The 19,976-nt window shown below is 40.8% G+C and overlaps 1 protein-coding gene across 1 annotated transcript in view; it reads right to left on the bottom strand.

Annotated features, from left to right (window-relative positions):
- The window catches only part of LOC126194801 (protein CASC3-like), a 115,533-nt gene that overhangs the window by 25,879 nt on the left and 69,678 nt on the right, over positions 1-19,976 (bottom strand). Inside the window, exons 7-9 of the mRNA XM_049933111.1 lie at positions 12,853-12,958; positions 12,368-12,544; positions 11,838-12,157 (exon numbers count right to left, since the gene is read on the bottom strand). Of these exons, the coding sequence (XP_049789068.1) occupies positions 11,838-12,157; positions 12,368-12,544; positions 12,853-12,958 (603 nt within the window). The remainder of the gene's footprint in view (positions 1-11,837; positions 12,158-12,367; positions 12,545-12,852; positions 12,959-19,976) is intronic.

Below are 19,976 nucleotides of genomic sequence, written 5' to 3'. Positions count from 1 at the left end.
AAAAATTCCAGGTATGGGGAGGAAGATGGTGTCACAAGTAGCTCCTGAATTAATTGTTAGCAGTGGAGATGTGCAATGACACCATAATAACGACTTCTCTATCCTATCAGCTGAGGTAGACTAGCACGAAGCTGTACTTTAACAACAGTTTTTAAACACCAACAGCTTATATGGCAAAATATTCAAGTAATTAACACACTTTGAAATATTAAGTATTTTAAAATTTCTGATTTGTAAAACTCAATAAAATTAAATTTTAATGCTGGGTTAAAAACATAGAATTCCCTGACATTTTAAGGTATTCCTGAAATACCCGAAGATTTCCCCGATTCTTCCATGCACAACGTATCACCTTGAGGATTCCAGCTGTTCCAGAAGAATCACCACCCTCATAAAAAAACTCTTGACATCATCTAGCTGCTTTTGTCACCTGCATCTCACAAAGACAATCCTTCACATTTATTGCAGCAGGCTGCAGACTCACTTTTACCTACCGTCAGGTCATACTTTGCCATGACAGCAAACATTAGATAAATATATTTATTTCTTTACTTTCTTGCCCTACTCAGAAAGGGAGTAACAAATGTATGCAGAGACACAGTTAAGATTGTAAGGCTTTTTTTCCACTCTCAGTTCACTTGTATGTTATGGAGCCTGCAGTGTAAAATATTGCAGGCAGACTAATTAAACACAATGTGTGAGCTCCATCGCGGCACAGAATATAGCAAACAGTTATTAGATTAAGTAAAAAAAGGCAATGCGATAGCCAGAGACAATAGTTATGAACTACGCAGAAAGGAATTTCATGGGGCAGTACAGAGTGGACTCTTTTGAATTAATGAGACACAGGAAATGAATTTTTTCTAAGAAGATTACATTGGGGAGGAGGAGGGATTGCATGGTAGGGGTGAAGAACATGCTAGTGCTGCCACTAGGAGCATGCAGGGACATGGTGGGATGGTGAGGATACGATATACGAACACTGGCTAACAGTGTAGGGGATGCCCAAGTCGAAAAAGTGTTTTTTCAGGAGGCCATGCACCAAGTGGCGCGTGGACAATTAACCCCTACTCTGTTACCTCTGAGATGGATTGAAGGTGCAGAAAGAGCTGCCAGCTATGCTACAGTTTATTACTCCTCTGGATAAGAAATCCATATTCCTATTTAACCACCTCGCAACAGTAAAAGTCAGAGATCACTTCACTTGTCCTGGTGTGCTAGTCTGTTTCCCTATAGCAAGCCCCAATATCCGGCATAGGTGCTATACAGTTCACTCATGCCTGGTGAGAGCGGGAGACTCTAGGAAAATACATGCAACTCAGAAACTCTTGTATTATTGATTTTGCCAGAAGGGAAAAACCATATGCTAATATTGTATATGAACTCTGTCACTGCTAGCAACAGCAAATCACCATATGCCCATCCCAATTGATTCAGACTTCCGCAGGAGTATGTAAGGTACAATTATTCTTGGGAGGGATAGGAGTGGAGACATGTCTGAGGAATATCTTGATACCAAAACCCAAATCCCAAAAAGCAGGGTCAAACTGTACATACTTCCTTTATGATCCAGAGATAGTAACTGTAAATTTTTATGAACGGGGAAAATCTAAAGCTCTCCTCACAAGGAATAAGATTCATTTTAAGTTTACTTGTTGGTTCGAGAGATGGTCCCTCACATGCTCTGTCATCTGCTAGCTGGCTGCCACGCAAGAAACTGTCCATGTTTTCCGTGATACCTTTGGTGCTATTTTCTTTGCTTGTGTCCCCGAGCGCTACTGCACTGGCCAATCAGGAGTCCTGTTTGGTGTATGACATAATTGTCTAATGGTGGGAACACTCAGACAATGCCAGTTACACTCTAAACGAAATAGAATGTCATGTATCCACCAGTTGGTCAGCAGTCCTTCCCAATACACAAAGAGGAGAGTACTTTGCCATGCGATTAACATGTGAAACTCCCATCTCTACCCCGATATTCAAACAACTACAGATTCTTTTCAATTAAATAATGTAATATTAAAGGCCAATGACGCTGGTGAAATGAGAGTTGTCATGGGTTTGTAACAATATAAGAGAAGAAATTACCTGCTTATTTTTATATCAATCGTGGGCATGTGCACAAACTACTGACCTGTTTTGTCGTTAGCTACCAGTTTAACAATACACTATTTCATGATCCTGTCTGGAATGTAACAGCCCATTTTTGAGATGTTGTTGTCGTCGTTGTGGTCTTCAGTACTGAGACTGGTTTGATGCAGCTCTCCATGCTACTCTATCCTGTGCAATCTTCTTCATCTCCCAGTACCTACTGCAGCCTACATCCTTCTGAATCTGCTTAGTGTATTCATCTCTTGGTCTACCTCTACGATTTTTACCCTCCACACTGCCCTCCAATGCTAAATTTGTGATCCCTTGATGCCTCAAAACATGTCCTACCAACCGATCCCTTCTTCTAGTCAAGTTGTGCCACAAACTTCTCTTCTCCCCAATCCTATTCAATACCTCCTCATTAGTTACGTGATCTACCCACCTTATCTTCAGCATTCTTCTGTAGCACCACATTTCGAAAGCTTCTATTCTCTTCTTGTCCAAACTAGTTATCGTCCATGTTTCACTTCCATACATGACTACACTCCATACAAATACTTTCAGAAACAACTTCCTGACACTTAAATCTATACCCGATGTTAACAAATTTCTCTTCTTCAGAAACGATTTCCTTGCCATTGCCAGTCTACATTTTATATCCTCTCTACTTCAACCATCATCAGTTATTTTACTCCCTAAATAGCAAAACTCCTTTACTACTTTAAGTGTCTCATTTCCTAATCTAATTCCCTCAGCATCACCCGATTTAATTTGACTACATTCCATTATCCTCGTTTTGCTTTTGTTAATGTTCATCTTATATCCTTCTTTCAAGACACTGTCCATTCTGTTCAACTGCTCTTCCAAGTCCTTTGCTGTCTCTTGGAAGAGCAGTTGAACGGAATGGACAGTGTCTTGAAAGAAGGATATCGTAGCTAATTTGGATTGCTTCATTAACTGTTAAGTCATCAGGTATGGACGCATATGTAATTTCATCTTCTGAGTCTACAATGTAATTTTCATCAACTCCATGGCCAAGTACTGTCTAACGTTACAACACTCCATTGGTAGGAACACGTATCTTGGAGGTGCGTTTAATTGCACATCAGGACTTTCCATTTACAAAGAAGTGGATAAAAACAGAAGCACCAATTATTTTATAATGTTACAAACTTGTAGTAGCAACTCTGTCATAAAATCAACTTGCTGTACTACTGTTTAACATAATGGAGTACAATTAATTCATAATTACTGTAATTCACAACATGAAACTAACCAACAATGTAAACAAAATGTTTATTTAGGCTACAGGACTATACAGGATGAGTCACTAACTATTGCCAACAAGAATAACTCTGAAAGTATGATAGGAGCTGAAAAGTTTTTGGAACGTAGGTTGCACGGGACAATGGGGGCTATAATATGACGTTGGTTTTTTGTTGCTAGGTGGGGTCGCTTCAGAGACATGGTCAACTTTGCTTTTTTTCTGTTAGGGGATATCGAGACGAATCCAATGACATGTAACAGCAAGGTCTTTGAAGGTCACAAAGGTTGCATGAATGTCCATTTACAGAAGGTGTTCAAAGTGCAGTGCTGCAATCTTCTTATCATGGATTGAGCAGTATTCCTTATCACTTCGGCACTTATTGAAGCACATGCTCTGAAAATTCTCTCTTGCATATCTTCAGGTGTAGTTGGAATGTCTTTATAAACAATGCATTTTACGAATCTCCACAAGAAAAAAATCCAGAAGCATTAAGTCTGGAGAATTAGCCGGCCACGAACCATCTCCTCCATGTCCAATCCTACAATTTGGGAATTGTCTCTGCAACCCATTTCTAGCCATCAGCAAAAAATGTGCTGGACACCCATTGTGTTGTTACCACTTTCTGTTCCTTGTTCCTAAAGGTATTTATTCCAATAACAGACCTAGTGTTTCTTGAAGGAATATGGTGTACTTCCTACCATTAAGATTTCCTTTGATGAAATAGGGGCCTATAATTCTGTCCTCCAGAATCCCACACCATACATTCACTGATCATGGTTTTTGGTGTGCAACTTGCCAGCCAACATGGATTTTCAGTTGCCCAATAATGCATGGTATGCAAATTAACATTTCCATGGTTCGTGAATGCAGCCTCATCAGTAAATAAAATCAAATTAATGAATGTGTCAGCATCCTGAATCTGAAGTTGATCCCATCGGCAGAATTCAATGCCATGCATACAATCCATACCAGTTAATTCTTGGTGGCAACTGATATGGTAAGGATGATATTTATGGCGATACAGAATACAAACAACACTACTCTGGCTCATGCCAGATTCCCTTGCGATTTGAAGAGAACTAACGCAAGGATTTCTAACAACAATGGCAAGAGTACCAATTTCTGTCTCCTCGTTAGTAACTTTCCTTTGCCAGATAGGTTTCCGATGCATTAAAGATCCAGTTGTTCTCAATTTATCACACACATATTTAAACATACGACGTGTAGGGTGAGAATGTTGAGGATACCTTTCAGTGTATAAGTCTCTAGCTCTCACTGAATTTCGTTGGTGTTCTTCGTAAATGAGAAGCGTATCGACTTGTTATTCGAAGGAATACATCATTCACATACGTGTGATTCGACAGTACAAATTATTATTATCATCATCATCATTTTTTTGGAGGGGGGTGGGGGGGGGGGGGGGAAAGGTCATCAGTCTTCTGACTGGTGACTGGTTTGATGTGGCCCGCCACGAATTCCTCTCCTGTGCTAACCTCTTCATCTCAGAGTAGCAATTGCAAACTACATCCTCAATTATTTGATGCATGTACTCCAATCTCTCTCTTCCTCAACAGTTTTTGCCCTCTACAGCTCCCTCTAGTACCACAGAAGTCATTCCTTCATGTCTTAAGAGATGTCCTATCATCCTGTCCCTTCTCCTTATCAGTGTTTTCCACACGTTCCTTTCCTCTCCGATTTTGCGCAGAACCTCCTCATTCCTTATCTAATCAGTCCACTTAATTTTCAACATTCGTCTGTAGCACCACATCTCAAATGGGTCGATTCTCTTCTGTTCCGTTTTTCCCCACAGTCCATGTTTCACTACCATACAATGCTGTACTCCAGACGTAAATTCTCAGAAATTTCTTCCTCAAATTAAGGCTGATATTTGATATTAGTAGACTTCTCTTGGCCTGGAATGTCTTTTTTGCCATTGCTAGTCTGCTTTCGAGAGCCTCCTTGCTCCGCCCGTCACTGGTTATTTTACTACCTAGGCAGTAAAAGAAGAAGAAGAAGAAGAGAGAGAAGAGGACTGAGGTGACAAAAGTCATGAGATACCTCCTAATATCACATACTGGACCTCCTTTTGCCTGGCATAGTGCAGCAAGTCAACTTGGCATGGACTCAACAAATTGAGTCACACTACCTTTATAGCCATCCATAATCATGAAAGTGTTGCCAGTGAAGTATTTTGTGCACAAACTGACCTCTTGATTATATGCCGTAAGTATTCAATGGGGCTCACGTAAGACAATTGGGCAATCAAAGCATTCGCATGAATTGTCCAGAATGTTCTTGAAACCGATCACGAACAATTGTGGCCCTGTGACATGGTGCATTGTCATCTACAAAAATTTCATCATTGTTTGAGAATATGAAGCCCATGAATGGCTGCAAATGGTCTCCAAGTAGCCGAACGTACCAACTTTCTGTCAATGATTGGTTCAATGGGACCAGAGGACACAGTCCATCGTGAGTAAACACAGCCCATATCATTATGGAGCCAGCACCAGCTTGCAGAGTGCCTTGTAAACAACTGGGGTCCACGGCTTTGTGGGGTCTGTGCCGCAGTTGAACCCTACCATCAGCTATTAACAACAGAAATAGGGACTCACCTGACTAGGTCAAGGTTTTCCAGTCGTCTAAGGTCCAACCAAAATGGTCACGAGCCCAGGAGAGACTGCAGGCAATGTCGTGCTGCTAAGAAATGCACTCCCGTCTGTCATCTGCTGCCATAGCTCATTAATGCCAAATTTTGCTGCACTCCCCAACTGATAAGTTCGTCGTATGTACCACATTGATTTCTGTGGTTATTTCACGCACTGTTGCTTGTCTGTTAGCACTGACAACAGTACGCAAACACCACTGCCCTTAGTAGTTACGTGAAAGCTGTTGGCCAGTCTGTTGTCCATGGTGAATTTGGTATTGCCAGCACACGGCTGAAACTGTGGATCTCAAAATATTGAATTCCCTAACGGTTTCCTAAATGGAATGTGCCATGCATCTACTTCCAACTAATATTTCGCATTCAAAGTCTGTTAACTTATGTCGTGTGACCATAAGCACGTTTGAAACTTTTCACATGAATCACGTGAGTGCAAGTAACAGCTCCACCAATGTTCTGCCCCTTTGTACCCTGTGTATGTGATACTACTGCCATCTGTATATGTGCATATCGCTGTCCCATGGCTTTTGTCACCTCAGTGTAATGTACTCACACTTGAAGGAGGAAACATGGTAGGAATACTTGGGATAGTGTAGTTTCAAAACAATTAACAAAAATGTAATCAGCATTGTTTATTTAAATCATTTTACTTACTTTTCCATGAAAATGACAACTATGTATTTGACTATGTACCATATTTCATGTATTTCAATTGTAATCTCTCAATGATAACATTTTCTGTAATTCTGAACAATTTCTGTGATTGTAATTAAATAAGTTACTACATACAACAATGTTCGAATTATTAGCAAGAGTATATAAGACCCACAAGATATCATGCAGGAGAACTAGTAAAATGTGAGACTGTGAGCTGAACTATGTGACTTAATGTCAAATAAATCTGTCTACACCTGTCATTTACTCTGTCTTTTCTCATTATTTGAGAATAATGTTGTTGAGTGAGTTACACCCATCTAATTTTAAGAACTTTTTTATCCATCTACAATTTTCAAGATTAACATCCATAAAGACTTTTTATTTTGATTTACTTTTATTTGAAAATTATTATCCCCAGCAAGGCAGTTACATTGCATGTCACAATTTCAGCTGCATTAGAATATTAATGAAATTAATATTTATAAACTCTGCTGTGTTTTGCCAAAAGAAGCAGATTTTAATGTGACGACAAGAGAACTCAGGTATTACTCAAAATATGTCACTGAACGCTTCTCTGAAGAAAAATAAAGGTAGTAAGAAGTTTGGATAAAATGAATTGCTACATCTGTTGGAATTTCAGTGGAATCCTTTACCCCATTGTATTTTTAATAATGAATCATTTGATTGATGGATTAAACTGTTTGAAGGATTTTATTTCTATGACAAGTAGTTCACAGAATTCTACAAATTTAAATGATTTTGTATTTCTCATATCACTGAGATATAAAAATTAAATCCTCTGAGCAGTTAGAATCCATATAATCCATAATTAAAAATGTACTGAGGTATAGGATTCTGTTGAAATTTTCACAGAAGTAGCGGTTTATTTTTGTCACACTTCTTATTCCTTTTTTCCTTCAGGGAAACATCATCAAGAAAAAGTCTTGAGTAATACTTAAGTTCTCTTGTTAAAATCTGCCTCTTTTGCCAAAACACAGCACAGTTTAATAATTTTCATCTAGCTAACATTCTAATGTAGTTTAAACTGCGATGGAATCCTGAAATGGTGCATTATTAAACTAGCAACTGAAGGCAAGACAAATCAATTGTTTATGAAAATGCCCCTTCTCAGTATAAAAGTAAATGTGTAATTTCTTCACTTATATTGTTGCAAAACCCACAACAAATCTCGTCTCACTAGGTATTGATTGCCCTTATTATTATGTTATTTCATTGGGAAAAAAGATCTGTAGTTGCCTCAGCGTCACGCTAGATGTGGAAGTTTTGCATATTAATCATGCAGCAAAACATTATCCTCTGTGCATACTATTATCTACCAAAATCCTGTTTTCATACCTCAAAGCATTTATGAGATAAGAGGATTGTTGTATTTGAGTCTGCCGTTTTTGTTGGTGCATGCGATCGGAAGGAACTGCTTTACGTACAATTGATCTTCTTGAGACTGGTGATAGACAGCAATATCCTTTCAACTTTAAAGAATAATTCAATATGTTAGCTACATTTCATACACAGCATATATACACCAAATGCATATTCATTGTGCCCCCAGTTTTACAATGCAAATTTTCAAAAATTCTTGCAATAGTTTACTTAATCTTGAAATATCACAATAAGCTATGACCATTAACAAAGTGGTAGGCAGGTCATCATAAAACTATCAGATGTGCAAGAATCAATTTTTTTTTACTGAATAGCTTCCTTACAATCATTTAAAAAACACTCCAGATTGGCTGTGTACCATGTCAAAAACGTGGGATTTGTGACAGCCAGCCCAGCAGAATTCAGCAGCCAGCCAGTCACTGAGTATCTAGCACTTCGGTGTGTCAATAAAAGAACTTGTTACATTTGCAGCTGCCTTCCTCTGGAGCCACCTCGACTCCCACCTCACTTCCACAACCCACTCACACTATCCTGGCTCACAGCCATCCCGCCTTGCACCAGAAGGCACTATAGTACTGACATGTGATCTGTCATACTGGGAAGGACATGTCTCACCTCCCTGCTCTCCACTGTCTAATGAAATTGTTCGGCAGCTATGGTAGGAAGTAAGTTGGAAGCACCCCACTTTCGTGAGGTGTTTTATGTTCTATGCTCATCAGAGTTGTATTGATTCTCTGCTATTGGTGAGATGGACTGCGAATGGGCACTTCTATCTGCCAGGTGAAGGCGTCTGCTCTGTGGTGCCGCAGTTGAGGGCATGCTGAGAATGTGATCTCCATGATGTCAAAGAAATACTCATCAGAGAACAAATGCTGTTGGAATATATTTGTAACAATTGTTATTGTTTTGATGACTCCAGTAGACATACGAGGGTGAGTCAAATGAAAACCTTAAATTTGTAATAACAAATCGAAATTTCGTGCCATTATCCTGTAAGTTGGTACGCGTGCTACAAACAGTGTGCAGAATGGCCTAGGCAGCATAGTGCAGATGCACACATACGGTCGCAGTATCAGTATAAAGATGGCCGCCCCACTTGCGACTTGCACCAGGGAAGTACAGTGTTCCGTTATTCGGATTTTGCGTAGTGAAGGTGTGAAACCTATTGAAATTCATCGATGAATGAAGGTTCAGTACGGTGATGCATGTTTGTCAAAGCAGCAAGACTACAAATGGAACAGGAAGTTCGCAAATGGTGTGCCTTCAGTGGAAGATGCTCCTTGTCCAGGTCAGGCACGAGTTGTGACTCCACAGAACATTGCAGCATTTGAAGCCATAGTGAGGGAAAACCACCGAGTGACACTGAATGATATTGCAGCATGTTTATGATGTGCTCCGGTTTCACAAAGTGTCTGCAAGATGGATGCCACGGCAGTTGACTCCTGAAATGAGAGAACGACGTCTAGATGCTGTGAAGAACACTTTGAACGAGAAGGTGATGGCTTCCTTGCAAGAATCGTTACTGGGGACTAAACCTGGGTTCACTTACACCAATTGGAAACGAAGAGAGCGAGCAAGGAATGGCGCCATTCCTCATCGCCAAAACCAAAGAAGTTTCGAACAGAACCATCAGCAGAGAAGGTTAAGCTGACTCTCTTTTGGGACGAAAAAGGCGTCATTCTGAAGCATTACATGCCTAGAGGGACCAATGTCACCAGTGCATCATACACAGATCTCCTAAAAAATCATCTGCGGACTGCAATCAAATCAAAGCAACACGGATTGTTGTCAGCAGGTGTCCTTTTGCAACATGACAATGCAAGGCCCCACACTGCCCGTACAACAGTTGCAACAATCACAGACCTACATTTTGAGTGTCTTCCTCATCCACCATACTCACCAGACCTTGCCCCAAGTGATTTCCATATGTTTGAACCACTCAAAGATGCAATGGGCGGAAAGAAGTTCCGTTCTGATGAAGAGGTACGCCACGCGGTGCATGAGCGGTTGCGCGGACTACCAAAAGAATTTTTTTCTAAAGGAATTTATGAACTTTGTAAGCACTGGAGGACTTGCATTGAGTGTGGGGCAGATTATGTTGAAAACTGATACAGCTTTGTACCACTTCTGCACAATAATAATATTTAAAAAAATATTTAAGGTTTTCATTTGACTCACCCTCATACATTCTCTTGTCTAACTGGAATACATAGTGATGTAATTGATCTGTCATCATCCAGAACTGTATATTGTAGGTAATACGTCAGGTTCAATAATCTTTGTGTGTAATTCCAATGGATACATTGAACAAACGAAATCTCTTTCGATGCAAAAGGAGAAGATAATGGGAACTTTACAGCACATGTAGTGAGATCGATAAATATATTGCAAGTACTTTGAAAAATTAACCTACGAACATTCTACAGACGGACTAATGAATTGTTTTATCTATCAACATTTACGACCAAAACAGAAAAAGTAGGAAGAAACAGAAAAAGTAGGAAGAAACATTTCAGTATGAAGGCCAGGCCGTTGCAGCAGTGAGCCAGATTAAACTGTGACTAGGCATGGCATTGTGCCACTTCTGTGATCTACAAGGTCAAAAATGAAGTCCTGTCACAATAGGACTGGTTGAGAGGCCATAAAAACTGCTCGCTCCAGCTTTGCTATCTGTCACTGTTTGCGGCCAGTCATCAACAAGATGTAGGTCATGCTACCTACTTATTAATAGATGCTGCATCCACTAGTTGTTGGACTATGTGCTTTGCTTAGTGCTGATGGAGCTGGGGGCAAAAACAGATGTTCCCATCCGGGTCCAATCTACTGGCTGATGTCTACTGACTTCAGGATGCCTACCTGGGATCTGCGGTTTGCAGCTCTTGCATCTGTGCTACCTGCCTCTCACTTGCTGCCAAGCTGCCGCCTGGTTTGCACATATGCATTCTGCTACTGCAGGCTTGTGTTCACGGGCCACTGATCCTGCATCCTAGGTCGAGTGTCCTTGGTTCGTAGGCCCACAACCTACAAGCCGATCACACATTTGTCCCAAATGGTATGACTGACTAACTTAGGAGTTTGTTGCCATGGCATGCCTTTTATCTGTCTGGCCTGACACAGCTCTATAGTGGCCTTGTGCACTGGCCACCTCCTGCTACCACATCTGAACTAAGCAATCACCACCATACAGAACCAGCCTGTACTGCTGACATCAGCAAGACAAAGCTTCCAACTGCTGTACAAATTGAGACCAACAAACATGCTGTTATTTCTTTCAGCCTCTATGGTTCCACGATGATCTACCATCTGGTTCTATGTACCAGCTGCACTGTCAACCATCTTGCAACATCAATACATCCTGCTATGAGGTCAATATAAACACTCGAGACATTCTGATCCTGCTATACATGACTGCACAGAAAAAGTTTTCAAAGGAGACACACAATGCACGCTGTTGACATTTGCACTTTTAGGCTGATATTATTAGTGCAATACAGATGCAAAGGTAAGTGGGGGGGGGGGGGGGGGATGGAGATAAAAATCAAACTAAATGTAATTACTCTGTAACAAGCTGCCAGATGTACCTGGTCCCTTGGATTAAAATACTTAGAAAATATCTCTGAACAATCTCCAAAATTTTACTGAAAAAATTTGGGTTCACCCTGCACAGGAAACGAATATAAGAACCATAAAACTATAAAAAAATAGAATAATGATTCCATTAATTATGAAAATAAGAATGGAGGTAACCACACTTACCACAGGTGCATAACCTTGGAAGGCAGGATACCCTTGGGGTGGGAACTGTCCCTGAGCTGGTATGTAATTTATTATTGGAGCAGTCGGTGGTGGTGGCTGTACATATGGTCCTGGTGGTGGACCATGAGGAGGCTGCAAAATACGTGGTGGTGGTGGTGCAGGTACTGGTTGCATATATGCTGTAGGTGATGCATACGGAGGTGGAAACGTAGGTGGCTGATGATGAGGCATCATAGGAGCAGGTTGTGGAGGCGGTGGGGGTGGTGGTTGCTGAGGAGGCGGTGGGGGTGCCTCTGCATACACAGGTTGCTGGACATATCCTGCAACAAACAACCATAAAAGTAAATTAAGATACCATTTGTGACTAAAAATTCTTAGATTTTTGTCAGTCTCCAATTTTTCTTTCTTCCCTTGACTTAATAGATACATCAATTCAGTCTCTAAACCAATTAACATATTTAAAAGGGATGAGAGTGTTTAAATATTACCACTAGAAGCAGGCAAGTAATAAATTTGTAAAAGTTCAGTACCAGGTGAATAATATCCATGAGGCTGCTGTGCATACGTAGGTCCATTGCTCTCTGGTAAGGACCGCTGCCTCTGAGATGAGTAACGTTTAGGCCTGTTCGCTGCATTTTCCTGTTGCATTCTTGGAGGAACAACTGCCTGCCTTCTTTCTGTATTTTGGTGGAAGTTTGGCTGGTTTTCTATAATAGAATTATTAATTATGAAACAATGAGTACTTCATCCATTATTTTCTAACCTATTAATGAAAGCAATTTTTCTTATTCCTTACAACTCTGTAAGTATATTACACCAATTCAGTAAACTTCATTGAATTAAGCAAAACAAAACAAAAAATCACCAACAAGGGGAAGCAGAAATTTAAACAACACTGTAAGATTAACGACTGACCTGGTTAAATGCAGCCATTAAGTTCATGCTGAACTAAATTAATCAAAGCAGGGAACACAAATAGTTAATGCAAGTTAAATTTTTCTCAGACACTACTCACTGTTTGACCGCCTATTTTCTTTAGTCCCACGCTGTTCATTCAGGGAGAGCTGGCTTAGCTCCTTACTTGCATCATCCTGCGACCTCGTTATCACTTGGCTCTGTATCTGTTAAAGCAGTTTACCAAAATATTTTAAAGAAATCCAAGAAAAATATATAACTTGCAATTGATAAATGTGTGTGCGTGTGTGTGTGTGTGTGTAACCTGCCTGAGACAGCGAGAAACTTCCACTTCCAAGGTTTGACTGGGGAGCCTGAATGAAGTGATGGGAGTGGAGTGGAGGGCATCATCCGACATTTGACCTTAAAATTACCTGGCAGGCACAAGATACATGACAAATAATACTGATGGAATAAAAAGTGATCACGTCTAATGATATGATGTAGAAAGAACCATGTCTGTATGGTGCAGTACATAGTACTGCAGTGCCAGTGGTGCAGGACATAGTACTGCAGTAAACGCAGTGATGGCACATGTCATTCTGTTTGATACACTTTGACTGACATTTAACTCCTGGACCATGCTCCTTTTCTTCCATACATAATCATGTTGAATGCATATATACCATGTATGTATTTATACAAGATAATTTTATACCATATATGGGTGCTAATCATATATCTCTTAATGTATTTATTCATACCCATGCATTAAATTAATCAATTATTTTTGTTAAGAAATTTTATCACTAAGTAATATACAAGGACGAATCCAAACTAACTGGGCCATTTACGATGACAATATTATAAAATTGATAGACTGCTGTTCACCATTTAGTGGAGATGTTGAGTCACAGACAGGGACAACAAAAAGACTGGTACACAACTAAGCTTCCATTCAAAAGGCCTTCTTCTGAATTAGATAACACACACACACACACACACACACACACACACACAAAATGCAACTGATACACACGTGACCACTGGCTCTGGTTGCCGAGCCACCCAAAGACATTGATCATGTGTATGTTAGTTACATTTGCGAGAATGTGTGTGTGTATGTCATCTAATTCAGAAGAAGGCCTTTTCACCAAAAGCTTACTTTTGTTGTGCCTGTCTGCCACTCAACGTCTACACTGTGAGTGAGTAGCAATCTATCCTTTTCATAATATTGTTATTATTCCGTACTAGATTTTCCATTGTTTGAGCCATTTGTAGTAAAATTTTTATTATTAAAAATTAATTCAGATTTCCTGCTTTCTTATTTATCTGTACCATTTTGTATCCCCCTTACCAATACACTTTTACAATGGGCCAACCAATTTATAACGCCATTTTCAAAGACAGTACAACGACGTGATTGAAGCCAACTATGCACAAACCTTTGCACCAGTACTTTTATTGTGAAGTCGCTTTCTTGAGCAATCCAACCAAGTGGAGGACATGCAGTGGCGAGTCTGGGTTGCAGGATGAAAGTTAAAGGTCAGTCCAATGTGTATCACCCAATGTCTGTTGGACCACTGTTGTGGTGTGAGGTCTGCCATACAGTAACAACACACTTCTGTTCTAGTTGAACTCATAAGAAAGTTTACAGCAGTAGGCAGCATTAATGATCCAACATTCCTGCACTTCCACATCTTGAACATGACCTAACCAGCAGACAACCATGTCCTGCCTTATATCAGTGACCTGCCGCCACTTGATACTTTCTTTTTTTTTTTTTTTTTTTCAGGCTTGTAATTGTGGACCCATGTACTATCACATTTGACAGTTGCTGCGAAAAAACGTGTCATCTTCTTCCTCATATTTCATGAGAAGCATGCAAGAAATTGCAAACAGTGCTATGCTCTGCTCTTCACTCAGCAATTTCGGAACACAAAATCTGAGATATTCTGGAATCCTAACCCATTCCCAATGATTCTTGAGAGGTTTCAAGGACAGTTAAGTGCTGATCACTTGACAAATTCATGAATAGTTTTGATGTTCTGCACTCTGGAGATGACACAGGGATGGTGTAATTGGGCAATGCTTCAAACATTCTTTCCTCCTGTCTTTAACTCCTTACACTAATCCTTCACTGGGGACAATGACACTGTGTCTTTCCCTGAACTTTGGAAGCAAATGGCAACACATTTTAGCAACATTAACATTTTCAACCCTTAGACACATCATTATGATGCACTGTGCAACAGAAGAGTTTATCTCTCACTTATTCATCATAGCACCCACTGAAAGCAGTGAGGACAAGATGTTCCAAAGTCAGTGCTCCCTGCAGATGTTCATACATCTAGTGGGTGCAAAGGCTAATTTATATTTAATCTACCTTTATCCATCAAATTTGCTGATCTCGAAAGAGAAAAGGTGGGCACACACATATGGGGAGATAAATTTTCCTTTATTCAGATCTTACTCAGCTTTTCTGTTGAATTCTCAATGGGGAGCAAGTGGGTGATGTTTCAAACTCTCATTAGGGCCTACCATAAGTGCAAGTTTTACTAATATCATTATTATTCTTGAAATGATTTATCTTGTGTAACTGATTTTGCGGAATGAATGGTTCAGTAGGATCTTCCCTTAGCTGTTGCTTAAGAATTATCTTTTAAACTGTTCCAACTCATTCCAAAACCTTACAATAGGATTTAAAATACTATTCCTTTACCTGCAAGTATGTCCATTTCTTCGTTACATCTGAATCCTCCATGTAGTTTGACTCAAATTAATTCTGTGTGTTTCATTTTACTATTATACGGTATGCGCTTTCCTATTATGTGATTGATATTATTATTCACAGATATTCACCGGTAGATTGTTGTCAATGGCAATAAATTTATATTAGCGATTACCAAAATTTTGTTTACTGAAATGTTCATCAAAATTCTGTGTGGCTGCTACCTGGTATACTTAACCATTTTGCTGCTACAGATGTGCTCTCTACATTCCATATTGCGGTACCACCATGCAACCTACATACTAAATTATTTGCTGGATGTATTCCAATCTCTGTCTTCCTCTATAGTTTTTGCCCTCTACAGCTTTTCCATATGTCCTTTTCCTCTCCAATTCTGCGCAGAAGCTCCTCGTTCCTTACCTTATCAGTCCACCTAATTTTCAAAATTCATCTGTAGCACCACATCTCAAATGCTTTGGTCCTCTTCTGTTCCTGCTTTCTCACAGTCCATGTTTCACTACCATACAATGCTGTACTCCATACGTACATTCTCAAAAATTTCTTCCTCAAATTAAGGCCTATGTTTGATACTAGTAGACTTCTCTTGGCCAGGAATGCCCTCTTTGCCAGGGCTCGTCTGCTTTTGATGTCCTCTTTGCCCTGGCTGTCATTGATTATTTAGCTACCTAGGTAGGAGAATTCCTTAACTTCATCAACTCTGTGGCCATCAATCCTGACATTAAGTTTCTCGCTGTTCTCATTTCTTCTATTTCTCATTATTTTTGTCTTTCTTCGATTCACTCTCAGTCCATATTCTGTACTCATTAGCCTGTTCCATTCAGTAGATCATGTAATTCTTCTTCACTTTCATTCAGGATAGCAATGTCATCAGTGAATCATATCACTGATATCCTTTCACCTTGAATTTTAATTCCACACCTGAATCTTTCTTTTATTTCCATCACTGCTTCTTCACTGTACAAACTGAACAGTAGGGGCGAAAGACTACGTCCTTGTCTTGTACCCTTTTTAATCTGAGCACTTGGTTCTTGCCCATTCACTTATTATTTCCTCTTGGCTCTTGTACATTTGTATATTACCTGTCTCTCCCAATAGATTATCTCTATTTTCTCAAAATTCTGAACATCTTATGATTTGGTATCTTTGCTTGATGAAGGACTGAATTCTTTTTCATTATCTGTCATACTTAGGTGTGCTGCATCAAATTAAGTAAACCACTGCACAAAATTTTAAAGAGTTTGAAGGGGCAAAAACATATTCCATAAACTTCATGTATGGCTGATTTTAATTTCTACATTGCAGCGAATTAAATGTAGATAAGATACCAAAACTTAATTTAAAATTGAAAACAAAATTATATATCTCATTCCATTCTCGAATTATTGGGTTTTATATCTGACAGATGGTCGTGCGCAACATGCCCATTCACGTCCTTGCACATCGCACATCATATTTCATAAAGGATTCAATATATCGAAATGAAGTTTTCTGCAAATGACAACACACAATGAGGCACATAAGTTGTATGGTAATTACTCAAGATCTTTTTATTCGCCGAGATATGGAACTAACTTATGCACAGCAGTGGGAAGTCAGTGATTCAGGACACAGATGTCCACAGCAATGCAAGTATACACGTCCACAGCACTTGGAGAACAGCTTAGCAGGAGATGTATACACATCCACAGCAGTCAACAGGGTTCAAGAAGGACTAAAATTATGCAGTAAAATATTAGTCACCTACGGTAATTAATATTTTCAAATTATTGAGTATGTATTGCATTTCTTCCCATATATCCCGGATTTAATACAGACATTTTACTTTTCTGGTTAGCCAAGTAAACCCATAGGTCAATTAAGTGACAGGAGGCCCATAAGGAACTAAACTATTTCCTCACAGGCAGAGGAGAATAGAGACAGGTTTCCTGCTAGGTGACTTTACTACCTACAATTTTTAAACAACTGCCCAGCATCAAACTTACAGAAATAACACTTAGGTGATCCAGCAAACAAGCCACAACTGACCTGGTGGCAGATTGCTTCATCACCATGACTGCATGTTCACAAATAGACATTTTATTTAATGTTTACCTATCAGTGGCTGTCTAAATAGATAAAGCAGTATGTCATAGCTTTTTAATAACAGCAAATTTTTTGAAATATGTATTACTGCTAACAAGCATAGCTTGAAACACCTATGCCGCAAATGATCTGGATTGTTCAATCTGGATTGTCTTGCATTTTGGTATATACTGGGTGTCTCTCATACAGGTAGTCAGGTGCCTTTCCTCTGGTGTTTTGTCAGATGTTTGCAATCATTTTTGCAGTGTGTAGCTGGAGTCAATCCAAACTGACATTTTGCACTGGGAGTAGATGTCTCAAGTAAGTGCTCATGGGCAGATTTGTTTAGGCTGACTCCAGCTACACATTGTGAAACTGAAATTGCAAATATCTACCTAAACAACACAGAAAAGATGCTTGACAGCTCTTAGAAAGGACATGCTGTATCTAGATCCCTCAACATTTTAACTGCTCATCACGTCTTTCATCCGACTGCCACTGTTGATGGAAAGTGTCTCTTTGTTTCCCGTTACAAACAAAATTATTTATAAAGCAGAATTTTTTGTGCTGATTCAATAGACTTGTTCCAAATTAGCTTATTGCAATAATTGTTTTATTATTATGTATTAAAAGGGCCAGTAAAATGGACAGAATAACCAGTATTCCAATAGCGATTGAGTAGTGCTGCTGCATAGTGGGAGCAGTCAGTGTGGATCAGTGTGGTTCTGTTGCTGCTGGAGTACTGGTTAATCTCAGTATTTCACTGTCCCTGTTAATACATATTGGGGGGGGGGGGGGGGGGGAAGGAATACCATGCCAGATTAATGTGGGACAAATCTAGCAAATGGGCTTGTTAATTTCCACATGAAAATTGTTTTGCTAGTAACAAGAAACAAACTGACATTTTGCATTGGGAGTAGATGTCTCAAGTAAGTGCTCATGGGCAGATTTGTTTAGGCTGACTCCAGCTACACATTGCGAAACTGAAATTGCAAATACACTCCTGGAAATGGAAAAAAGAACACATTGACACCGGTGTGTCAGACCCACCATACTTGCTCCGGACACTGCGAGAGGGCTGTACAAGCAATGATCACACGCACGGCACAGCGGACACACCAGGAACCGCGGTGTTGGCCGTCGAATGGCGCTAGCTGCGCAGCATTTGTGCACCGCCGCCGTCAGTGTCAGCCAGTTTGCTGTGGCATACGGAGCTCCATCGCAGTCTTTAACACTGGTAGCATGCCGCGACAGCGTGGACGTGAACCGTATGTGCAGTTGACGGACTTTGAGCGAGGGCGTATAGTGGGCATGCGGGAGGCCGGGTGGACGTACCGCCCAATTGCTCAACACGTGGGGCGTGAGGTCTCCACAGTACATCGATGTTGTCGCCAGTGGTCGGCGGAAGGTGCACGTGCCCGTCGACCTGGGACCGGACCGCAGCGACGCACGGATGCACGCCAAGACCGTAGGATCCTACGCAGTGCCGTAGGGGACCGCACCGCCACTTCCCAGCAAATTAGGGACACTGTTGCTCCTGGGGTATCGGCGAGGACCATTCGCAACCGTCTCCATGAAGCTGAGCTACGGTCCCGCACACCGTTAGGCCGTCTTCCGCTCACGCCCCAACATCGTGCAGCCCGCCTCCAGTGGTGTCGCGACAGGCGTGAATGGAGGGACGAATGGAGACGTGTCGTCTTCAGCGATGAGAGTCGCTTCTGCCTTGGTGCCAATGATGGTCGTATGCGTGTTTGGCGCCGTGCTGGTGAGCGCCACAATCAGGACTGCATACGACCGAGGCACACAGGGCCAACACCCGGCATCATGGTGTGGGGAGCGATCTCCTACACTGGCCGTACACCACTGATGATCGTCGAGGGGACACTGAATAGTGCACGGTACATCCAAACCGTCATCGAACCCATCGTTCTACCATTCCTAGACCGGCAAGGGAACTTGCTGTTCCAACAGGACAATGCACGTCCGCATGTATCCCGTGCCACCCAACGTGCTCTAGAAGGTGTAAGTCAACTACCCTGGCCAGCAAGATCTCTGGATCTGTCCCCCATTGAGCATGTTTGGGACTGGATGAAGTGTCGTCTCACGCGGTCTGCACGTCCAGCACGAACGCTGGTCCAACTGAGGCGCCAGGTGGAAACGGCATGGCAAGCCGTTCCACAGGACTACATCCAGCATCTCTACGATCGTCTCCATGGGAGAATAGCAGCCTGCATTGCTGCGAAAGGTGGATATACACTGTACTAGTGCCGACATTGTGCATGCTCTGTTGCCTGTGTCTATGTGCCTGTGGTTCTGTCAGTGTGATCATGTGATGTATCTGACCCTAGGAATGTGTCAATAAAGTTTCCCCTTCCTGGGACAATGAATTCACAGTGTTCTTATTTCAATTTCCAGGAGTGTACCTACCTAAA

This window comes from Schistocerca nitens, chromosome 7 (genome assembly GCF_023898315.1).
Source record: "Schistocerca nitens isolate TAMUIC-IGC-003100 chromosome 7, iqSchNite1.1, whole genome shotgun sequence".
Taxonomy (NCBI): Eukaryota; Metazoa; Arthropoda; class Insecta; order Orthoptera; family Acrididae; genus Schistocerca; species Schistocerca nitens.
The sequence above is the reverse complement of the archived record's forward strand: the minus strand, read 5'-3'. Positions and strand labels throughout refer to the sequence as shown.